At 44.0% G+C, this 25,079-nt stretch overlaps 1 protein-coding gene across 1 annotated transcript in view; it reads right to left on the minus strand.

Moving 5' to 3' along the window:
* Positions 1 to 25,079, minus strand: part of RFX7 (regulatory factor X7) — a 215,067-nt gene that overhangs the window by 27,606 nt on the left and 162,382 nt on the right. The window contains exon 4 of the mRNA XM_073618774.1: positions 67 to 189. Coding sequence (XP_073474875.1) covers positions 67 to 189 — 123 coding nt within the window. The remainder of the gene's footprint in view (positions 1 to 66; positions 190 to 25,079) is intronic.

Consider the following 25,079-nt stretch of genomic DNA (forward strand, 5'->3'; position numbering starts at 1 on the left):
CAGATCCTGCTATACTCACAATTAATACAACAGAATCCCCACATCAATAAAAACCATGTCACTTACTTGTACTCATCATAGACCTCTTGCTTGGGCAGAGAAGTCTCTGGGTGCTCTTCTAAGGTATTCTTAATCCAGGAGAAAGCATGAGTTTGCTGAGCTCGACTAGATGACAAAGAGCTCTGATCACTAAGGAAGAAACAAAAAAAACATTCATCCAACTGAATGGAAACGTCTTAACATTAACATCTGAAGAGCTACTAAATAAAACTTTGGTGACAAGTCTAACAAGAGAATAGAATATCTGACCCAAGCTGATAATCCACAACCTGGGTTGGCATAGTTAACTCACTTCAACTATTCAGATGAGAAAATATTTGCAGTGAAACGTACTTAAACACAAAAAAAAGAAGTAAAGCTACTTCAATTCTGGCTAAACCAAGGACGTGCTTATTAAGATGCTAGAATAAACAGTTGAGCTTTGATACCTGCCAAGATATGCTTCTATAACTATGCCAGTGGCATTAAAATAAAACAAAATGTTTTAAATGTGTTTCTCACATTTTACTGCAGGTGATCTGAAGGCTCTTTTACATTCATAAATAACAAGACTTTTGGAAACCTAAGACAGTTTTTGGCAACTGACCACATGGCTTAACCAAGTAGACAGACCGGATATTCAAACACTTATAATGCACCTGGCTGCTTTAGGGTAACTCAAAACTTGAAAACTACATTATGTATGAAAAAAAGGGCAGTGTATGAACGTGGACAACAAAAAAGCATTAGCACTGAACCCAAATCTTGCAGTTTTAACAATGACCTGAAGCGGTGTAAGCCGTGTGTGTGTGTGTGTGTGTGTGTGTGTGTGTGTGTGTGTGTGTGTGTGTGTGTGTGTGTGTGTGTGTGTGTGTGTGTGTGTGTGTGTGTGTAAATGCTGAACACTAACAAAGATTTCAACTGCCTATAAATGGGGAAATAGTGTATTTTACTGTGAATCACTGGTAATGACAACTGATTGGCTTCAAGCCTGGTGGATCTAGCCACAACCTTCTGGCCACTTCAGCTGGGGGATAGTGGTAACACATTCATGGTTGAAAGTGCACTCCAGCCACAACTATTGTGGCTATTGTACACTGTTGTTTTAATTGCCGTCTGTAATCCTCTTGGGAACATTTCCTCTTCCAGTAACATGTCATCTGAGCACACGTTTGATATAAAAAAAATCTCCAAAGGCACACACAGCAATAAAACAGGATTTTTGATTCACCATAAAATCCTTTTCCTGGAGTACATTAAAGATGAGCTCCAGGCTCCTTCAGAAAAATAATATTAGGACACTTACCTGTCCACAAATCCAGCGGTGTCTTCACCCCAGTTGATTTTTCCATTTGCTCTCGGGTGCTGCTGCCGTCATTCCTTGTAAGGGAAACCGGCAGTGAACCCTTGCAGCTTCACAGCCGGTTCCCTACTCCGCACGCGCTGCGCTTTGTGAATGGCCTGGCAGCGGGGGGAGGAGGAGGGGGCCGAACTTCCGGGTGACATCGCCATGGCGAGATCAGCCGGAGATGGGAGCGGGGGTACCTGTCAAAACCAGGTACCCGCTCCCCCTCCTCCCCAAAAGGTGCCAAATGTGGCAGCGGAGGGGGGAGGAGGCAAACAAGTGGAGCTTTCCCTTTTGGGTAGAGCTCCACTTTAAGGAACACAGAGTGAAGTCATTCCCGTACACCAGGTTATGCTTCCTCGTAGGGTGAAGGAACTGGACACTGACAGACAGTATAATATAAACACTCCCATTCCCATCATGCTTACATTTTTTGGTAAAGAACCAGGAGGTGTAGATCATATGAACAGAGGGGAGGGGACTTGTGTTTCTTAATGTATTCTAAGCAAGGAATTTCACGGTAAGTCAAAAATCCTGTTTTCTTGATTGTACATTAAGTGACATAGGGTAAAGTAATTCTGATACACTGGAACGTCCAAAAGCAATGCAACTGAGGAGTGGGCAATCCGACACAAAAAACACTAACAGGTCCACAAGTAACAACAGGTTAGCAGAGGAGGCCTAATGGCATCTACAGGGTGTTTGGAGAACCATACAATCAAATCCAGCATCAGAAGAGGCCTGAACCTCCACCTTTTAAAACATGATGAACTTGTCAACATCTCGTACAACATCCAGACAGTGGAGATATACAGATGTTGTAAAACAGGGCATAGGGATGAGAGCACAATGTCCTGGTTGGGGTGAAAGGAAAAAATTACTTTGGTAAGAGAAGAGGTTTTAGGCCTCGATACAATATTATCCCTTTGTAGTAGAACAGTTAAGGGTTCTTTTTGGTTAAAGGCTGGCAATTTCAACTCACATCGCAGAGGTAATGGCAACAAGGTAAACTTGTTAGATACAGTAGACAAATGAATATCCCTGATAGGTTTAAAGGATAGTTTCTGAAGAACCAGCAGAGCAAGGCTGAGATCCCAGGTTGTCACTGGAGAACATACAGGGGGGAATAATGGAAGCAATACCCTGTACAAAGGCTTTCGCTAAGAAGTAAAAGGCAAGCAGCCTCTTAAAAAAAGATTCGCTAGGGCAAGATTAAACCAGAAACCTGAGAAATAAGCTTTCCAAGTGTGATGGTAGACTTTGCAGGAAATCGATCTCATATCTTTTGAAAGCAAAGAATATCTGAATCAGGTAGGCTTGTATCTGCAGGAGTCTGGGCTTCAATAGTCAGGCCTTTAAAACCAGCGATCAAGTAGCAGAGTGGTAAACTGTATCTTGGGACAGAAGATCCAGATCATCTAGGAGGGCCCACAGAGAGTCTTCCAGGTGTCTGATAAGGTTCCTGTAACACGTCTGCCTGGGCCAGTCGGAAACAATGAGATACACTGAAATGCCCCCCAGCCTGATTCTGCCAAGCAGAAGAAGAGGGAGTTTTAGAACTGGAAGATGTAGATCAGGTTAAACTGTTCCCACTGAATCACCAGAACATCCACTGAGAAGGCTAGAGGATCCCTGGACCTGAAGACAAACTTGCTTAGTATGTTGTTGAGCCTGGTAGTCAAGAGGACCATGTACAGTGCCCCCACCTGAAACAGCTCTTAAAACACATCAGGGTGAAGAGACCATTCTGCTGTGTCCAGACATTGACAACTAAGGAAGTCTGCCTGCCCGATTTCCAGGCATTGGACATGCACAGTGGACAATTCTGGAACGTGACATTTCGTCCAACCCAGAATCTGAGCAGGCGCTCTTGAGATGTGAGATTTCTGGTTCCTTGTTAATGGTTAAAGTAAGCCAACTGCCACAACGCTGTCCAACTGAATTCTGGTTGGATGACCTAGCAGTTGAGAAGGCCAGCACTGAAGGGGTAACTGCATAGCTAGTAGTTCTACAATGTTATTTGGATAAGGAGCTTCCTTCTACAACCAAGTACCTTGCACCCAGAGTGTTTCCAGGACTTCTCCCCAGATAAACAGGCTGGAATCCATTTGCGAGAACCTCCCAGACCGAGGGGAAGAAAGAATTTTCTGAAAACCAGGGCTGGATCCGTGACCCACAAGGCCAAGCTTGGTTTTGGGAATCAGATGCATATGGAGTTCCAGAAACTGAGCCTTTTGTACCCCACAGCTAGCATGCGGAGTTGTGGTCTGGAGTGAAATTGGGCATGAAACTGCTTTTAAAGAGGCAGCTTTGCAGAAAACATTCATGCAAAAGACGAGGGTTGGTTGGCTCCAGGAGTGTAGCATTCAAACAAGGGAACAGAGTTTGGAGCTTTTCCCGAGGAAGGAAGACCCCGGAAGAGAAGTATACAGGAGAAGGATAGGGATACTCAAAGCACTCAAGTCCAGTGAACGGACGTCCAAAAAATCAATGGGCAACGCCACTGAAGCGCCTCGATTTTTTATGATAGACCAACACAAAGTGGCACATAATTGTTAAGTGGAAGGAAAATGATAAATGGTTTTCACATTTTTTTTACAAATAAATATCCAAAAAGTGTGGCGTGCATTTGTATTCAGCCCCCTTTACTCTAATTAGTAAATAGAGTCCACCTGTGTGTAATTTAATCTCAGTATAAATACAGCTGTTCTGTGAAGCCCTCAGAGGTTTGTTAAAGAACCTTAGTGAACAAATAGCATCATGAAGGCCAAGGAACACACCAGAGAGGTCAGGGATAATGTTGTGGTGAAGTTTAAAGCAGGGTTAGGTTATAAAAAATTATTCCATAGCTTTGTACATCTCACAGAGCACTGTTCAATCCATCATCTGAAAATGCAAAGCGTATGGAACAACTGAAAACCTACCAAGACATGGCCCTACACCTAAACTGACAGCACAGGCAAAGAGCGCATTAATCAGAGAAGCAGCCAATAGGGCCATTTTAACTCTGGAGAAGCTGCAGAGATCCACAGCTCAGGTGGGAGAATCTGTCCACAGGACAACAATCATGCACTCCACAAATCTGGCCTTTATGGAAGAGTAGCAAGAAGAAAGCCACTGTTGAAAGAAAGCCATAAGAAGTCCCATTTGCAGTTCGCGAGAAGCCATATGGGGGACACAGTAAACGTGGAAGAAGGTGCTCAAATGTCAACAAACCCCAGTTTAACAGCTGTTGCTGGGTTCTTCTCCTCACACACCGATCCAGTGTGAGGAGGAGATCGAGCTAACAGTTAGTTACACATTACAATTTGTACTATTGTGCCCAGATTGTGCCCCCCCCCCCCCCCCCCCCGAATAAAGAGTACCTGTTACCAGAAGTACCCGCCACCAGAGTACCCGCCATCAGAGTACCTGTGATCCATCCCGTCTGAGTACCTGTCCCGTGATCCCATCAGGAGTACCTGTCTGCAGCCAATTACTACCAAGGTGCAGCCCATTAGTCCCTGACGTGCAGCCCATTAGTCCCAGATGTGCAGCCCATCAGTGTCACCCGTCATACAGCCACTATTTCCAGAAAGATATACACTCCAGAAGAGGCATATCAAATTCTGAGTCTGACCGATGAGAGCAACGGGAAGCTTTCAACGTCCAGTTCTGATTTCGATTCTGGTTCGGAATATGAGCCAATCGAAGGCAGCACATCAGGATCCGAATCCGAGGAGGAAGTATTCCGTCCAAAAAGAAGACGGTCTGAACACCAGGCAGCTACCAGCAGTGCCAACGGCGCTAGACCCCAGGAGGAAAGTACAAGTGCGGGAATTGCACGCCAAAGAATTAGGGCCCAAACCCAGCTTCTAGATACCTTGGCAAACCCATTGTGGCTGCTTTCTAGCACAGGGAAAGCCACGACCCCCCCTTTTCACAGCACAGCCAGGTGTGCAGGTCAACACTGAAGGTTTTTCCAAAATTGATTTTTTGAATTTATTTTTCCCTGACTAATTAGTTCAAGGCATCGTAGACCAAACCAATCTTTTTGCCCAACAATTCATTGAAAACAACCCCAGCTCAAGCTATGCCCGCCCTTTTGAATGGAGACCCCTAACAGTGGAGGAGCTTAAATTGTTTTTAGGCCTAACGCTCAACATGGGGCTTACAAAAAAATGAAGTGCATAAATATTGGTCTACCAACCCTATCCACCACATGCCAATTTTTTCATCTGTCATGTCCAGGTCCCGATATGAAATTATAATGCGCTTCCTGCATTTCAATTGAAATTTTTCACTCAGTGTGTGCCGCCCCCCCCTTCAAACTTTGATAAATTATATAACATTCGCCCCCTAATTAACCACTTGAGCCCCGGACCATTATGCTGCCTAAGGACCAGAGGTCTTTTTCCAATTTGGCACTGCGTCGCTTTAACTGCTAATTGCGCGGTCATGCAATGCTGTACCCAAACGAAATTTGCGTCCTTTTCTTCCCACAAATAGAGCTTTCTTTTGATGGTATTTGATCACCTCTGCGGTTTTTATTTTTTGCGCTATAAACGGAAAAAGACCGAAAATTTTGAAAAAAAATGATATTTTCTACTTTTTGTTATAAAAAAAATCCAATAAACTCAATTTTAGTCATACATTTAGGCCAAAATGTATTCGGCCACATGTCTTTGGTAAAAAAAATGTCAATAAGCGTATATTTATTGGTTTGCGCAAAAGTTATAGCGTCTACAAACTAGGGTACATTTTCTGGAATTTACACAGCTTTTAGTTTATGACTGCCTATGTCATTTCTTGAGGTGCTAAAATGGCAGGGCAGTACAAAACCCCCCCAAATGACCCCATTTTGGAAAGTAGACACCCCAAGGAAATTGCTGAGAGGCATGTTGAACCCATTGAATATTTATTTTTTTTGTCCCAAGTGATTGAAAAATGACAAAAAAAAAAAAAAAATATTTCCAAAAAGTCGTCACTAAATGATATATTGCTCACACAGGCCATGGGCCTATGTGGAATTGCACCCCAAAATACATTTAGCTGCTTCTCCTGAGTATGGGGATACCACATGTGTGGGACTTTTTGGGAGCCTAGCCGCGTACGGGGCCCCGAAAACCAATCACCGCCTTCAGGATTTCTAAGGGTGTAAATTTTTGCTTTCACTCTTCACTGCCTATCACAGTTTCGGAGGCCATGGAATGCCCAGGTGGCACAAAACCCCCCAAAATGACCCCATTTTGGAAAGTAGACACCCCAAGCTATTTGCTGAGAGGCATATTGAGTCCATGGAATATTTTATATTTTGACACAAGTTGCGGGAATGTGACACTTTTTTTTTTTTTTTTTCATAAAGTTGTCACTAAATGATATATTGCTCACACAGGCCATGGGCATATGTGGAATTGCACCCCAAAATACATTTAGCTGCTTCTCCTGAGTATGGGGATACCACATGTGTGGGACTTTTTGGGAGCCTAGCCGCGTACTGGACCCCGAAAACCAATCACTGCCTTCAGGATTTCTAAGGGTGAAAATTTTTGATTTCACTCTTTACTGCCTATCACAGTTTCGGAGGCCATGGAATGCCCAGGTGGCACAAAACCCCCCCAAATGACCCCATTTTGGAAAGTAGACACCCCAAGCTATTTGCTGAAAGGCATGGTGAGTATTTTGCAGCTCTCATTTGTTTTTGAAAATGAAGAAAGACAAGAAAAAACATTTTTTTTTTTCTTTTTTCAATTTTCAAAACTTTGTGACAAAAAGTGAGGTCTGCAAAATACTCACTATACCTCTCAGCAAATAGCTTGGGGTGTCTACTTTCCAAAATGGGGTCATTTGGGGGGGTTTTGTGCCACCTGGGCATTCCATGGCCTCCGAAACTGTGATAGGCAGTGAAGAGTGAAATCAAAAATTCACGCCCTTAGAAAGCCTGAAGGCGGTGCTTGGTTTTCGGGGTCCCGTACGCGGCTAGGCTCCCAAAAAGTCTCACACATGTGGTATCCCCGTACTCAGGAGAAGCAGCAGAATGTATTTTGGGGTGTAATTTCACATATTTCCATGGCATGTTTGAGCAATATATCATTTAGTGACAACTTTGTGCAAAAAAAAAAAAAAAAAAAAAAAATTTGTCTCTTTCCCGCAACTTGTGTCGCAATATAAAATATTCCATGGACTCGACATGCCTCTCAGCAAATAGCTTGGGGTGTCTACTTTCCAAAATGGGGTCATTTGGGGGGGTTTTGAACTGTCCTGGCATTTTATGCACAACATTTAGAAGCTTATGTCACACATCACCCACTCTTCTAACCACTTGAAGACAAAGCCCTTTCTGACACTTATTGTTTACATGAAAAAGTTTTTTTTTTTTGCAAAAAAATTACTTTGAACCCCCAAACATTATATATTTTTTTAAAGCAAATGCCCTACAGATTAAAATGGTGGGTGTTTCATTTTTTTTTTCACACAGTAATTGCGCAGCGATTTTTCAAACGCATTTTTTGGGGAAAAAACACACTTTTTTTAATTTTAATGCACTAAAACACGCTATATTGCCCAAATGTTTGATGAAATAAAAAAGATGATCTTAGGCCGAGTACATGGATACCAAACATGACATGCTTTAAAATTGCGCACAAACGTGCAGTGGCAACAAAATAAATACATGTTTAAAAGCCTTCAAAAGCCTTTACAGGTTACCACTTTAGATTTACAGAGGAGGTCTACTGGAAAAATTACTGCACTCGATCTGGCCTTCGCGGTGATACCTCACATGCATGGTGCAATTGCTGTTTATGTTTGACGACAGACCGCCGCTTGCGTTCGCCTTAGCGCGAGAGCAGGGGGCGACAGGGGTGTTTTTTTTTTTTTTTTTTTTTTCTTTATTATTTTTTTGCTTTTTTAATCTTACTTTTAAACTGTTCCTTTCATATTTTTTTTTTTAATCATTTTTATTGTTATCTCGGGGAATGTAAATATCCCCTATGATAGCAATAGGTAGTGACAGGTACTCTTTTTTGAAAAAATTGTGGTCTATTAGACCCTAGATCTCTCCTCTGCCCTCAAAGCATCTGACCACACCAAGATCGGTGTGATAAAATGCTTCCCCAATTTCCCAATGGCGCTATTTACATCCGGCGAAATCTAAGTCATGAAATACTCGTAGCTTCCGGTTTCTTAGGCCATAGAGATGTTTGGAGCCACTCTGGTCTCTGATCAGCTCTATGGTCAGCTGGCTGAATCACCGGCTGCATTCTCAGGTTCCCTGTTGAGACAGGAGAGCCAGAGAAAAACACGGAAGACGGTGGGGGGGGGGGGGGGGCATTCCCTCCCACGGCTTGTAAAAGCAGTCTAGAGGCTAATTAGCCGCTAGGATTGCTTTTACATGAAAGCCGACCGCTGGCTGAAAAGAATGATACCAAGATGATACCTAAACCTGCAGGCATCATTCTGGTATAACCACTCAAAGTCGTGAATGGCGTACCTGAAGACAAAAAAATGGTTAACAATGGTTAACAATAAAGCACAGTAAAGTGTAAATAATTACACACCTGAAAAACAAACATGATAAAACATAATAACAATAACAATAAAACATTGCAGAATAGAATACAGTAAAAAAGAGCAGAACAATAGAGAGAGAGAATAGAGAGAGAACAATAAAACAACAACTATTTTTTTTTATTTCATATTTTTTTTTTTTTTTTACACTTTTTTTGTAACTAACTTTTATAACGGTAACCGGTTCCAGGTTCGGGTCTCTCAAAATGCGATGGCATCTTGGGAGACCCTGTGAAAGTGTGCCTAGTCTGTGCAATGCTGTACCCTACGCTAATACTCAACTAGTGAATGGTAGCGTTCAAAATATTCACCAATGCAAAGACCAGGATTGTCAGGACAGGAGGGACAATAATAGCGGGTGTCACGCCTATATCCGCGCTCTTACTGCAGACACAACATCTTTTTTGGGGGTTCGTTGGGTAGGGGTACTCGGGAGGACATAAAAATGCCTCTCATGCAGCCGACTGCATTTGGTTGGGGATGTGAATGGGGGAAGTACGGGCGCTGCAGAAGCGGTGGGTTCCCAATTAGGATTGGCGAATGCAGCAGGAAGGGCACTATGGGCACGATGGGCCTGTGTTTGTCTTTTTGGTGGCAGCGGGACACTACTTGTGCTTGCCACCTCACCAGCTTCAACTGCACTTATGGGACTCGCCACGTCACCACGTGTTACTGCAGTGCTGGTTTGACTACGACCGGGGTGTACTAGGCCGCTGGCGCTTGCCAGTTCACCAAAACGCTACCAAAAAACGTTAGCGATCGCAGGGATCAGGCCTGACTCTGCGAACGCTGCAGTTATGCGTTTAGTGTTTTGTAAGTGTCAGTGATCGATCGATACTGCACTTGGGTGGGCTGGGCCGGGCCGGGCGGAGGGGCAAAACGCAGGTGCTAGCAGGTATCTGGGCTGATCCCGCTAACACTGCGTTTTTGGGAACCCTAAACTGCTGGTGACGCTAGTATAGATCTGATCGGATCAGATATTGATGCGATCAGATACTATACCACTAAGGGAGGTGTACGGTGCGTGCGTGGGTGTTAGCGGTACTGGCGCTAATCTGACGCTGCCTGGGGCTGGTGCTTGCCAGTTCACCAAAACGCTACAAAAAAACCTGTTAGCGATCGCAGGGATCAGGCCTGACTCTGCGAACGCTGCAGTTATGCGTTTAGTGTTTTGTAAGTGTCAGTGATCGATCGATACTGCACTTGGGTGGGCTGGGCTGGGCCGGGCGGAGGGGCAAAACGCAGGTGCTAGCAGGTATCTGGGCTGATTCCGCTAACACTGCGTTTTTGGGAACCCTAAACTGCTGGGGACGCTAGTATAGATCTGATCGGATCAGATATTGATCCGTTCAGATACTATACCACTAAGGGAGGCGTATGCTGCGTGCGTGGGTGTTAGCGGTACTGGCGCTAACCTGACGCCTGGGGCTGGTGCTTGCCAGTTCACCAAAATGCTACCAAAAAACTGTTAGCGATCGCAGGGATCAGGCCTGACTCTGCGAACGCTGCAGTTATGCGTTTAGTGTTTTGTAAGTGACAGTGATCGATCGATACTGCACTTGGGTGGGCCGGGCGGAGGGACAAAACGCAGGTGCTAGCAGGTATCTGGGCTGATCCCGCTAACACTGCGTTTTTGGGAACCCTAAACTGCTGGGGACGCTAGTATAGATCTGATCGGATCAGGTATTGATCCGATCAGATACTATACCACTAAGGGAGGCGTATGCTGCATGCGTGGGTGTTAGCGGTACTGGCGCTAATCTGACGCTGCCTGGGGCGACGCATATCACCGCCGGGCGATCAGGGGGCTAAACCTTTATTCGGTAATAAACGGCGGGTGCCCTGACACTATAAAAAATAAACGAACTAACCAGCGTCATCCGTAACGGTTATACGGTGATCAGTGGTGAAAGGGTTAACTAGGGGGCAATCAAGGGGTTAAAACATTTATTAGGTAGTATATGGGGGTCCCTGACGCTATAATACGCTGACGGCGAACCTAAATATTTACCTCACTAACTAGCGTCACCAGCGACACTAATACAGCGATCAGAAAAATGATCGCTTAGTGACACTGGTGACAGGGGGTGATCAAGGGGTTAAAACTTTATTAGGGGGGGTTAGGGGGGTACCCTAGACCTAAAGGGGGGTAATACTCACTGTCCCAACACTGTAACTGTCACAAACTGACACTATGCAGTAATCAGAAAAAAAAAAAAAAACTGCTGGTGTCAGTTTGTGACAGGGGGGGGGGGGGGTGATTGGGGGGGGATCGGGGGGCGATCGGGGGGGGGGATCGGGGTGTTTTGTGTGCCTGGCATGTTCTACTGTGTGTGTGTGTGTTGGTGCACTCACATAGATGTCTTCTCTCCTCGGGCCGGAACGGAAAATACCGACCCGAGGGGAGATGACATCACTTCCTTTGCTGCTGTTTAGCATACAGCAGCAAAGGAGTGTTCTCATTGGCAGGCGGCGATCGCGAGGGGGGGGCCACGAACGGATGGTCTCCCCCTCATCACCGATCGCCGCTGGACAAAAGATGACCGCCTCGGGCACCGATCGGACCCCCCACCCGCGGAAGGCAAATCACGTATATGTACGTGATTTTGCCTGTCCGTGCCACTTTGCCGACGTACATCGGCGTGAGGCGGTCGTCAAGTGGTTAATTTTTTTCTCCAAGAGGTTTGCTGAAATGTATATCCCTGACAAGAACATCTCTGTGGATGAATCCCTGGTCCATTTCACAGGCCGGCTGGAAATCAAGCAGTATATCCCCAGTAAGAGGGCAGGGTACGGGTTGAAGCTCCACCGGATATGTGCACTCATTCCACGTGTACTAAGGCAAAGACTCCCACAGCTCCAGCCCCCTGAGTGTCCACTGTACATGGGAATAAGCGGAAAAATTGTCTGGGAGTTGGCATTCCCACTCCTCCAAAAGGGATATCACATTTAAATGGACAATTACTATACCAGTTTGCCCCTTTTCCGCCACCTATAACTGAAAAATACTTTGGCCTGCGGTACAGCAAGGAAAAACAGAAAGGGCTTCCCACAGAATCTAGTCACCACAACACTACAAAGGGGGGCATCGACAAGAAAGATGTGTACATCATGTCCACCATCCATGATGACACCTCAGTGGAACTTCGCAGAAGACGCGGTCCCATTTGAAAGCCTTCCTGTATCCACGAGTACAATAAATTCAGGGAAGGTGGGGGGGTGGATTTAAAATGATCAAATGTTGCAGCCCTATTTATCAACTCGAAAATCCCTGTTCTGTTTTAAAAAAGTCGCAATTTACTTTTTTCATTTGGTCATGTATAATTCTTTCATCATCTATCAAAAATCGATGGAAACACCCAACACCTTCCTAAAGTTTATTGAAGACATTGTCACTGCCCTGATATATCAACAAGTATCCCCCCCAGAAAGCATTCGCTTTGATTGTGTCAGCAGACTACACGAGCGCCATATTCCTGACCATATTCCACCATCAGGATCCGGAAGACGACGGCAAAAAAATTTTTGGGTGTGCACCAAAAGAGGAGTTAGGAAAGACACCAGTTTCCATTGTCCCCAATATCCCTCCCAACCTGGCCATTGCATCGAAGAATGCTTCAGACACTATCAGACCCTTGTAAACCATTAGCCCATATTTCCCCATTTTAAATTTCTGTCCTGAATATTTCCCTGGTGCCTCAACCAACCATATCATTGCCTTCCATGTGAACTGACCCTGGCCTGTTTATCGACCATGCCTCTGTCTGCCGTCTGCATTGTTTATCCACCATGTGTCTGCCTTTCACGTGAACTGACCCTGGACTATCGACTATGCCTCTGCCTACCGTCTATTTCTGCCTTTAACCTGCACTGACCTTGGCCTGTTGACCATGTTTTTGCCTGCCCCTTGGACTGATTTTTCACCCTGCTACAGAGGGGTCTCACATATGTGAGGGGCTCCAGAATAGTGTTCCGAGTTGAGAAAACCAGTTTCTGTGCATCTGTCTGCCCTTACCTCTGAAATGGGCAGGCAGTTACACTCTGACAGGAAGAATCAATGGAGTACCAGAGCGTTCAACAGTGCCCTGCTAGTTCATTGAGAACTACAAGCCAACAGCTGCAAAGGCTGTCGGTAATTGTAGTTTTCACATTGACAGCACTTTGTGAATGAATGACATGGCTGGGCGTTTTTTTTTTATTTTTTTTTAGATTGTGACAGCTAGCAGGGGGAGAAGTTCACCTGTTCGCTGTCAAAATGGGGACTCGGCAATGAGCGGAGGCTGGTGCATTTGTTACATCCTGAATATGGGTGTAACATATAACTTATCATTTAAGGTCATTACAAAGGACAATGGGGCATACTTTACAACTGGAGGAAAAGAAATTCAACCTTCACATACAGAAAGGCTTCTTCACACTAAGAGCTGTGGAAATATGGAATAGACTCCCTCAAGAACTAGTCCTGAACCAGTAGGTTGTTTTAAAATATAGTTGGATGCATTTCTAAATGCACAAAATACAACTGGAAATTACCATTTATAGGTAATAACACCAGGGATTGTTGATCCAGGGAATATCCAATTGCCTTCTGGAGGATTCATGAAGGAGTCCCACTGGAAAAAATTGGACCCGTGCTTTATAAGGTTTATTTTTGCCATCCTCTGGATCAACTGTGGATATGGGATTCTGTATATAGAGGTTTTATATTTATTTATTCTTTTTATTTTTTTCTACTGGTTGAACTAAATGGACTTTTGCCTTTTTTCAACTTTACTATGTAAACCTCTAAAACTGACATACTACTATACAAGTTATATAATCAGTAAGGCTTAATAAAGACACCAGTCCATCCAGTTAAACTTAAAGTGGAGATCCACCCAAAAGTGGAACTTCCACTCATCAGATTCCTCCCCCCCTCCGGTGACACAGTTGGCACCTTTCAGGGGGGAGGGGAGTACAGATACCTGTATATTACAGGTATCTGTACTTACTTCCGGCATAGATAGCCGCAGAATCTGTGGTTATTTACGCCACTTCCTGCTCCCTCCCCGCTGCCTGCTGGGAAACACACGGGTCCCAGAGGCAGCAGGGACCATCCGTATTGCGTTGCGCGACTCGCGCATGCGCAGTAGGGAACCGGGAAGTGAAGCCGCACGGCTTCACTTCCTGATTCCCTTACCGAAGATGGAGGCGGCAGCACCCGAGGACGGAGAGACGGTTCCGCCTCGGGTGCCGACATCGCGGGCGCCCTGGACAGGTAAGTGTCCATGTTTTAAAAGTCAGCAGCTGCAGTATTTGTAGCTGCTGACTTTTAAAAAAAAAATTTTCGGCGGCGCTCCGCTTTAAGTGAGTGAGCGTGTGCATGTCACTACTACTTTCATTATCACTGTACATTGTTTTGGTTAACAAGCACATCTAAGTTTTTTTTAAAATTTATGTATACTCTCCACTGACACCACAAACTGTGGAAAGAAATTACGCATCCTCACAAAAAAAAAAAAAAAACCTTTATGCAGTTTAGGATTGAACTGCTTCTCATCCAAATTCATTGTGCAGCCGCATATCTTCTATAGAGACCAAAGATTAAATAGCTTTCTTCTAATGCTAGAGTCTCCAATCAAGGATTTGTATATTGCAAGCACATCCCCTCTTAAGTGCCTCCAGGGAGAAAAAGTTTATTGTCTGTAGTCATTCCTCATAACAGAGATTAGCCATTTTGCCCTTTTTTTTTTTAATGTTTAACAGCTTGCCGACCACCTCACGCAGATATACTGCAGCTGCATGGCACAGCTGAGTAAAATCCCGTACGGGTATGTCATCCGCTTTAAGAGCCGCCAGAGGGGGGGAAGACCCGATGCACATGGCCGGCGGACGTGATCACATGCCGAGAGCCAGCACGAGGATTTGTGTGTGTAAACACACAAATCCCTGTTCTGTCAGGGGAGAGGAGACCTATTGTTTGTTCCTACTAAGTAGGAACAACGATATGTCTCCTCCCCTAGTCAGTCCTATCCCCATACAGTTTGAACACACTGAGGGAACACACATTTAACCCCTTGATCGCCCCCTAGTTTCAACCCCTACCCTACCAGTGACATTTACACAGTAATCAGTGCATTTTTATACCACTGATCGCTGTATAAATGTCAAAGGTCCCAAAAATATTTCAAAAGTGTCCGATCTGTCCGCCGCAATGTCGCAGTACTGCTATAAATCGCAGATCGTCGCCATTACTAGTAAAAATAAATAATAAAAATGCCATAAATCTTTCCCATAATTTGCAGATGCTATAACTTTTGCGCAAACCAATCAATATAAGCTTATTGCGATTTTTTTTAGCAAAAATATGTAGAAAAATACATTATAATATATATATAAAAAAAGATGAAGAAATTTGTTTTTTAACCACTTGCCGACTGGCTCACGCTGATATACATCAGCAGAATGGTACGTACAGGCATATTAACGTACCTGCATGTTGCCCTTTAAGACGTGGCATTGACGGGGTGCACCGCGAGTGTGATCGCAGGTCCCGCGGACTCGATGTCCATGGGGATACCCACGATCGTCTCACGGAGAGGAAGAATGGGGAAATGCTGATGTAAACAAGCATTTCCCTATTCTTCCTAGTGACAGGACACTGATCACCGCTCCCTATGATCGGGAGCGGTGATCAGTGTCGTGACACACATAGCCCACACCCCCCCCTACAATTAGAACACATCCCTAGGACACACTTAACCCCTTCAGCGCCCCCTCCTGGCTAACCCCTTCACTGCCAGTCACATTTACACAGTAATCAATGCATTTTTAATGGCACTGATCGCTGTATAAATGTGAAAATGGGTCCCAAAATAGCCCCAAAAGTGTCTGATCTGTCTGCCATAATGTAGCAGTCACGATAAAAATCACTGATCGCCACCATTACTAGTAAAAAAAAAAAAAAAAAAAAAAAAAAAAATTATTAATAAAAATGCCATAAAACTATCCCCTATTTTGTAGACGATATAACTTTTGCGCAAACCAATCAATAAAGGCTTATTGCGATTTTTTTACCAAAAATATGTAGAAGAATACGTATCGGCCTAAACTGAGGGAAAAAAAAAAAAAATTTTTTTATATATTTTTTTGGGGATATTTATTATAGCAAAAAGTAAAAAAATATTGTGTTCTTTTCAAAATTGTCGCTTTTTTTTACAGCGCAAAAAAATAAAAACTGCAGAGGTGATCAAATACCACCAAAAGAAAGCTATCTGTGGGGAAAAAAGGACATCAACATTGTTTGGGAGCCACGTTGCACGCACGACCGCGCAATTGTCAGTTAAAGCGACGCAGTGCCGAATCACAAAAACTGCTTTGGTCTTTGGCCAGCCAAATGGTCCGGGGCTGAAGTGGTTAAAAACATTTTTGGGGATATTTATTATAGCATATAGATATTTCTTCATAGCGTAAAAAATAAAAAAACCGCTGAGGTGATCAAATACCACCAAAAGAAAGCTCTATTTGTGGGAAAAAAGGACGCAAATTTCGTTTGGGTACAGCATTGCATGACCACACAATTGTCAGTTAAAGCAACGCAGTGCCACATTGTAAAAAGTGCTCTGGTGGTCAGGAAGGGGGTAAAATCTTCCGGGACTGAAGTGGTTGTTTGTAGTCATTTCTCATAAGTTTTTTTTTTTTAAACGTCAAACACATTTTGCTGTTTCATACTGTTTTCCCAGCCACAGGCCCCTTGCAGTTTCTACCCCCACTTTCAGACCCTTCAACAAAATTTAAACCCAGACACTTATCATATTTCTTGGAAAATACTGTCTTTGCAACCCATGATTAGGAGCAGTTTACAATTTTTGCTGTTTACAGCTCTGACAACCTTTTTCCAATTAACAGTGTACATTTTTTGCTGGGTCAATCTTCTTTGCTGTCTAGTTGTAATCTTGTTCTGAAACTCAATTTACAGTGCTTTGAAAAAGTATTCCTATCACTTGAAATATTCCACATTTTGTCATGTTACAACCAAAAACATAAATGTATTTTATTGGGATTTTATGTGATAGGCCAACACAAAGTGGCACATAATTGTGAAGTGGAAGGAAAATGATAAAAGGTTTTCAAAATCTTTTACAAATAAATATCTAAAAAGTGTGGCGTGCATTTGTATTCAGCCCCCTTTACTCTGATACCCCTAACTAAAATCTAGTGGAACCAATTGCCTTCAGAAGTCACCTAATTAGTAAATAGAGTCCACCTGTGTGTAATTTAATCTCACTATAAATACAGCTGTTCTGTGAAGCCCTCACAGGTCTGTTAGAGAACCTTAGTGAACAAGCAGCATCATGAAGGCCAAGGAACACACCAGACAGGTCAGGAATAAAGTTGTGGAGAAATTTTAAGCAGGGTTAGGTTTAAAAAAATATCCCAAGCTTTGAACATCTCATGGAGCACTGTTCAAGCCATCATCCGAAAATGGAAAGAGAATGGCACAACTGCAAACCTACCAAGACATAGCCGTCCACCTAAACCGACAGGCCGGGCAAGAACATTAATCAGAGAAGCAGTCAAAAGGCGCATTTTAACTCTGGAGGAGCTGCAGAGATTTCACAGCTCAGGTGGGAGAATCTGCCCACAGGACAACTATTAGTCATGCACTCCACAAATCTGGCCTTTATGGAAGTGTGGCAAGAAAAAAGCCATTGTTGAAAGAATGCCATAAGTCCAGTTTACAGTTTGCGAGAAGCCATATGGGAGACATAGCAAACATGTGGAAGAAGGTGCTCTGGTCAGATGAGACTAAAATTTTACTTTTTGGCCTAAAAGCAAAAATGCTATGTGTGGTGGAACACTGCGCATCACGCTGAACATACAGCGGGGACCCCCTTAAATTTTTGACTCTTTGTTATATTGCAGCCATTTGCTAAAATCATTTAAGTTGATTTTTTTCCTCATTAATGTACACAAAGCACCCCATACTGACATAAAAACACATAATTGTTGACATTTTTGCAGATTTATTAAAAAAGAAACACTGAAATATCACATGGTCCTAAGTATTCAGACCCTTTGCTCAGTATTTAGTAGAAGCACCCTTTTGATCTAATACAGCCATGAGTCTTTTTGGGAAAGATGCAACAAGTTTTTCACACCTGGATTTGGAGATCCTTTGCCATTCCTCCTTGCAGATCCTCTCCAGTTCTGTCAGGTTGGATGGTAAACGTTGGTGGACAGCCATTTTTAGGTCTCTCCAGAGATGCTCATATGGGTTTAAGTCAGGGCTCTGGCTGGGCCATTCAAGAATAGTCACGGAGTTGTTGTGAAGCCACTCCTTCGTTATTTTAGCTGTGTGCTTAGCGTCATTGTCTTGTTGGAAGGTAAACCTTCGGCCCAGTCTGAGGTCCTGAGCACTCTGGAGAAGGTTTTCATCCAGGATATCCCTGTACTTGGCTGCATTCATCTTTCCCTCGATTGCAACCAGTCGTCCTGTCCCTGCAGCTGAAAAACACCCCCACAGCATGATGCTGTCACCACCATGCTTCACTGTTGGGACTGTATTGGACAGGTGATGAGCAGTGCCTGGTTTTCTCCACACATATCGCTTAGAATTAAAGCCAAAAACTTCTATTTTGGTCTCAACAGACCAGCGAATCTTATTTCTCACCATCTTGGAGTCCTTCAGGTGTTTTTTTTTTTTTTTAGCAAACTCCATGCGGGCTTTCATGTGTCTTGCACTGAGGAGAGGCTTCCGTCGGGCCACTCTGCCATAAAGCCCCGACTGATAGAGGGCTGCAGTGATGGTTGACTTTCTACAACTTTCTTTCATCTCCCGACTGCATCTCTGGAGCTCAGCCAACAGTGATCTTTGGGTTCTTCTTTACCTCTCTCACCAAGGCTCTTCTCCCCAATAGCTCAGTTTGGCCGGACGGCCAGCTCTAGGAAGGGTTCTGGTCGTCTCAAACGTCTTCCATTTAAGGATTATGGAGGCCACTGTGCTCTTAGGAACCTTAAGTGCAGCAGAATTTTTTTGTAACCTTGCCACAATTCTGTCTCTGAGCTCTTCAGGCAGTTCCTTTGACCTCATGATTCTCATTTGATCTGACATGCATTGTAAGATGTAAGGTCTTATATAGACAGGTGTGTGGCTTTCCTAATCAAGTCCAATCAGTATAATCAAACACAGCTGGACTCAAATGAAGGTGTAAAAGCATCTCAAGGACGATCAGAAGAAATGGACAGCACCCGAGTTAAATATATGAGTGTCACAGCAAAGGGTCTGAATACTTAGGACCATGTGATATTTCAGTTTTTCGTTTTTAAATAAATCTGCAAAAATGTCAACAATTCTGTGTTTTTTCTGTCAATATGGGGTGCTGTGTGTACATTAATGATTTTAGCAAATAGCTGCAATATAACAGAGTGAAAAATTTAAGGGGGTCTGAATACTTTCCGTCCCCACTGTACCACCCCCACCTTAAAACATGGTGGTGGCAGCATCATGTTGTGGGGATGCTTTTCTTCAGCAGGGACAGGGAAGCTGGTCAGCATTGATGGGAAAATGGATGGAGCCAAATACAGGGCAATCTTAGAAGAAAACATGTTAGAGACTGCCAAAGACTTGAGACTGGGGCGGAGGCAAAGGCGGATCCAGGGGGGAGAACGGGGCAATTGCCCCCCCTCTCTGAAAATATTACCGACTGACTCCAGTCCTGAGTCTCTCTCTCTCACCCATCAGGATCATCAGCGGCGCTGTTGTTGTCTTCACGCTGAGCTGGAGCCTGGAGAAGATGGAGGGCGGAGGTGGGTGGAGCCGCGCCGCTGGCTTGGCCTCTAGTGTTCGCTGCACTGGTTGCTAGCGCCTGTGCCGCCTGGCGTCTAGCAACCAGTGACGCAAGTCATGTCGGAGCCACTGCTGAGGAGGAGGAGAGCCCCAGCATTCAGAGCAAAACCTTCTTCCTCCTCCGTGCCTAGTGAAAGTGTTGGCTCCAGTCCACCCACCTCCTCCCTCCATCTTCTCCACACTGCAACGTGGCGTTAACACAGGATGATGCAGTGGCTGTGTGTCACTGTCATGTGATGCTGCCTGCAGACAGTGCAATCCCAGATCCTGCTCATCTCCATTGCTCCTCCATGGGAGCCCCTCCCCCCACCAAAGCACCAAAGTATTTTAATAAAATGGAGTACAAAAATTCGTGAAAAATCGCAAAATGCATTTAGGCCATTATTTCTGGAAAAAAAAAGCTGTCCTTTTAGTCTTATTGAATCACAACAAGCAGTCTTTTTCAATCTCAACAACAGTTTTACAACCCCCCACACCCCCTCTTGACCAGGCCATTTTTTTTGCGATACGGCACTGCGTTACTTTAACTGACAGACAATTGCGCGATCGTGCAACACTGTACCCAAGTAAAATTTATGTTCTTTTTTCCCCACAAATAGCGCTTTCTTTTGGTGGTATTTGATCACCTCTGTAGTTTTAATTTTTTGCAATATAAAACAAAGAAAGAGCGACAATTTTGAAAAAAAAAAAAAAAAAAAGCAATATTTTTTACTTTCCACTATAAAGAAAATGTCTTCATCAATTTAGGCCAACTTGTATTCTTTTACATATTTTTGGTAAAAAAAATCCCAATAAGTATATATTGATTGGTTTGCACAAAAGTTATCACGCCTACAAAATAATAGATTTACTGCATTTTTATTTAATTTTTACTAGTAATGGCGGCGATCAGCGATTTTTAGTGGGACTGCAACATTGCGGTGGACAGATTGGGCAACTGACACTTTTTTGGGGGCCAGTGACACTAAAACAATGATCAGTGCTAAAAAAAAAAAAAAAATAGAATTTTTAAATCATACTTACCTGCAAAATCCTTTTCTTTGAATACATCATGGGATACAGAGTCAGGATAATATTCATTACCTGCTGTGTTATACTTCATCATTAGGTGAATGGACACTGGTAGACCAAAGGTCTTCAGACAGGAAGTGATCCCCTATATAACCCCTCCCACAAAGAAGCACTTCTTTTTTGAGGATTCAGTGCTTGCTACAAAACTGAGGGGAGGGATCTCTGTGTCCCATGATGTACTCAAAGAAAAGGATTTTACAGGTAAGTATGACGTAAAAATCCTAATTTCTTTTTCATACACAGAGTCAGGCTAATATTAATTACCTGCTGGGACGTCCCAGAGCAATAGCCTTGAGGGAGACACCCTGCCAAACAATAGCGATCAGAACTTATACGGCAGCCCGCAGTATACTGCAGCCGAAAGCCGAATCCTCGGCTGCTCGAACATCCACTTGATAAAATTTTGTCAACGTATGCACTGAAGACCAGGTGGCAGCCTTACAAATCTGAGCCACAGATACCTGATGGCGAAAAGCCAAGGAGGTTCCTACACCCCTGGTAGAATGAGCTCTCACCCTAAAGGGAGGAGCTTTATTTTTCAGACCGTAGGCCTGAATGACCAATTGACAGACCCAATTGGCAATGGAAGCTTTGGAAGCTGCCTGCCCCTTCTTGGGTCCTTTTGGTAAAACAAAACAAAAAAAAACAAAAAACAAAAGAAAACAAAAAAAAAAAAAAAAGAGTCTGATCCTCAGATCTCCGCAGACCTAGACAAATAAATCTTGACTGCCCGGACAACGTCCAAAGAATGCAGTTGTCTCTCTTCTACTGAACGAGGCTGAGAGAAAAAAGGCAAAATAATATCCTGATTTAAATGGAAGGCCGACACCACCTTTGGCAAAAAGGCTGGAACAGGTCTTAACATGACTCTGTCGTGGTGAAGGATCAAGTACGGTTCCCTACATGAAAGGGCCCCCAACTCCGACATCCTTCTAGCCGAGGTGATAGCCATCAGGAAAGGCTAGCTTGCGTGACAGCAAGTAATGGAATTTCCTTAATAGGTTCAAATGGTTGTTTCTGTAACACAGACAGCACCAAGTTCAGGACCCAAGGACACATAGGTGACCTAATAGGGGGAAGCAAGAGAGTTGCCCCTTGCATAAAGGTTTGGATCAGTGAATGGGAGGCTAAAGGCCTTTGGAAGAATACTGATAGGGCCGAAACTTGACCTCTGATTGTACTCAAAGCCAATTTGTTTTCCACAGCTGACTGTAGAAAAGAGAGAATTCTCCCAATCACAAATTTCCGAGGATGCCATTTTCTAGCTTCACACCAAGCAATATAAGGCTTCCAGACATTATGATATATCTTCCTAGTGACAGCTTTTTTAGCATTCACTAGAGTAGATACCACTGGTCCCGAGATGCTATGGTCCTTTAACACCCTGGCTTCAATACCCATGCCGCCAAGTTTAGAGACTGTAAATTGGGGTGGAATATAGGACCTTGAGACAGTAGATCAGGGTGACGTGGAAGCGTCCATGGCCCGTCTATTGTTAGGCTCACAATCTCTGGGAACCAGGGCCTTCTGGGCCAGGCTGGTGCCACCAGACTGGAATCCCCTCTCTCCGAATCCTGCGCAACAAATGTGGAAGGAGAGGAATCAGAGGGAAAGCATAAACCAGGGAGTACTGGCTCCATGGAACTATCAGAGCATCTGCTCCAATTGCCAGAGGATCTCTTGTTCGAGACACAGACTGCTGTAGCTTGTTGTTGAACCAGTAGGTTGACCTCTGACCATCCCCAACGTTGGCAAATTTCCTGGAACACCTCAGGGTGTAGGGACCATTCCCCCGGGCAGATCTGCTGGCGGCTGGGATAATCTGCCTTCAAAATCTCTATTCCCGGGATATGGACTGCCGATATAATTGGCACATGTCCCTCTGCCCAGGCTAGAATGTAGTTCACCTCCTTCAGAGCTGAACGACTCCTGGTACCGCCTTGGTGGTTTATATAGGCCACTGCCGTGGCATTGTCGGACTGAACCCTGATGGGGCAGTCCTGAAGCTCCACCATCCAGGACCAGATGTCCTGCCCGTAATTCTAGGACGTTGATGGGCAGGGTCTGCTCTGTCCCTGACCATTTCCCCTGAGCTGTGAGCCCATCTAGGGTCGCTCCCCAGCCTGAGAGACTGGCATCTGTAGTCAGTACTCTCCAAGTTACTGGGAGAAAGGATTTTCCCTTTCACAGGTTCTGATCCTGCAACCACCAGTTTAGGCTTAAGCATGTATGAGGAGATAAGCACATTGGAAAATCCAGGGCTTTTCTTCCTCTGTTCCCAGCCAACAAGATGTCCTATTGTAAAGGCCTGGAATAGAACTGGGCATAGGGCACTGCCTCGAAGGAGGATACCATGCTCCCTAGAAGGCTCATACAGAGCCGAATGGAGGGTTGTCTGGTGCCCCTTATCTGACGCACCTGATCTTTCAGGGCACAGATCCTTACGGGTGGCAAGAATACACTTGCTTAGACCATGTTTAGAATCAGACCTAAATATTTTAGACTTTGAACTGGTCTCAAGGCTGACTTTTCTTTATTTTTGATCCAGCCTAAGCTTTTCAAATACCTCACTGTGTAAATTATGCTCTGTTCTAGAGCCTGTACCAAGTGATCTCTGAGCAGGAGGTCGTCCAGATACCTGAGCACCAGGATCCCCTTGGGTCCTCAAGCGACCCAGTACTGGTGCTAGGACCTTTGTGAACACCCGCGGAGCTGTAGCAAGCCCGAAGGGTAAAGCCACAAACTGAAAATGACGTCCCTCTACTGCAAAACTTAGGAACCTCTGATGAGGCTGAAAGATAGGTACGTGTAGGTACGCGTCCTTTATAATCGATGAAGGCTAAAAAGTCTCCCCTCTGGAGTGAGATTACTACTGAGCGGACAGACTCCATCAGGACTGTATTAGGGCTGCAACTAACGATTATTTTCATAATCGATTAGTTGGCCGATTATGGTTTTGATTAATCAGTTTTAACCACTTAAGGACCAGCCTCGTTTTGGATTTTAGGTGTTTATATGTTTAAAACAGGTTTTTTTGCTAGAAAATTATTTAGAACCCCCAAACATTATTTATGGGTTTTTTTTCAAACACCCTAGAGAATAAAATGGCGGTCGTTGCAATACTTTTTTTTTGCACCGTATTTGCGCAGCGGTCTTATAAGCGCACTTTTTTTGGAAAAAAATCACTTTTTTGAATAAAAAAAATAAGACAACAGTAACGTTAGCCCAATTTTTTTTTTATATTGTGAAATATAATGTTACGCCAAGTAAATTGATACCCAACATGTCACGCTTCAAAATTGCGCCCGCTCAAACTTTTACCCTCAAAAATCTCCATAGGCGACGTTTAAAAAATTCTACAGGTTGAATGTTTTGCGTTACAGAGGAGGTCTAGGGCTAGAATTATTGCTCTCACTCTACGGGTCGCGGCGATACCTCACATGTGTGGTTTGCCCACCGTTTTCATATGCGGGCGTTACTCGCATATGCGTTCGCTTCTGCGCGCAAGCTCGTCGGGACGGGGTTTTTTTTTTTTTTTTTTAAATTTATTTTTATTATTTATTTTACATTATTTTATTTATTTTTACACTGTTTAAAAAAAAAAAAAAAAATGTGTCACTTTTATTCCTATTACAAGGAATGTAAACATCCCTTGTAATAGAAAAAAGCATGACAGGACCTCTTAAATATGAGATCTGGGGTCAAAAAGACCTCAGATCTCATATTTACACTAAAATGCAATTAAAAAAAAAAAGTCATTTAAAAAAATTACATTGAAAAAAAATATGCCTTTAAGAGGCGTAGACGGAAGTGACGTTTTGACGTCGCTTCCGCCCAGCAGTGTCATGGAGACCATCTTAGCCTCACTCGTCTCCAGGCATAGCTATAGGACAGACGCGATCGCGATCCAGTGCCCTCCGCCGCTTACAGGAGCCGTCGGTAGCGGCGGAGGGCACCGGATAGCGGCAGGAGGGGGGGGCCTCTCCCGCCACCAATAAAAGTGATCTTGCAACGAATCCGCCGCAGGGACCACTTTTATCAGAAAGCCGACTGCCGCACGAAAACGAGGATACCGGGGTTATGGCAACTAGGTGCTGCCACAACAACGATATCCACCGGCAAAGTTTGGGCGTACATCGGCGCGCGGCGGTCGGTAAGTGGTTAATAACCTTAAAAAAGTGTGGTGTATAATTTAGTTAATCTGTAAAGTTTAAAAAAAAGGCAATTTATTCTTAAATATCTCTATGC

The sequence above is a fragment of the Aquarana catesbeiana genome, linkage group LG03 (genome assembly GCF_042186555.1).
Source record: "Aquarana catesbeiana isolate 2022-GZ linkage group LG03, ASM4218655v1, whole genome shotgun sequence".
Lineage (NCBI taxonomy): Eukaryota > Metazoa > Chordata > Amphibia > Anura > Ranidae > Aquarana > Aquarana catesbeiana.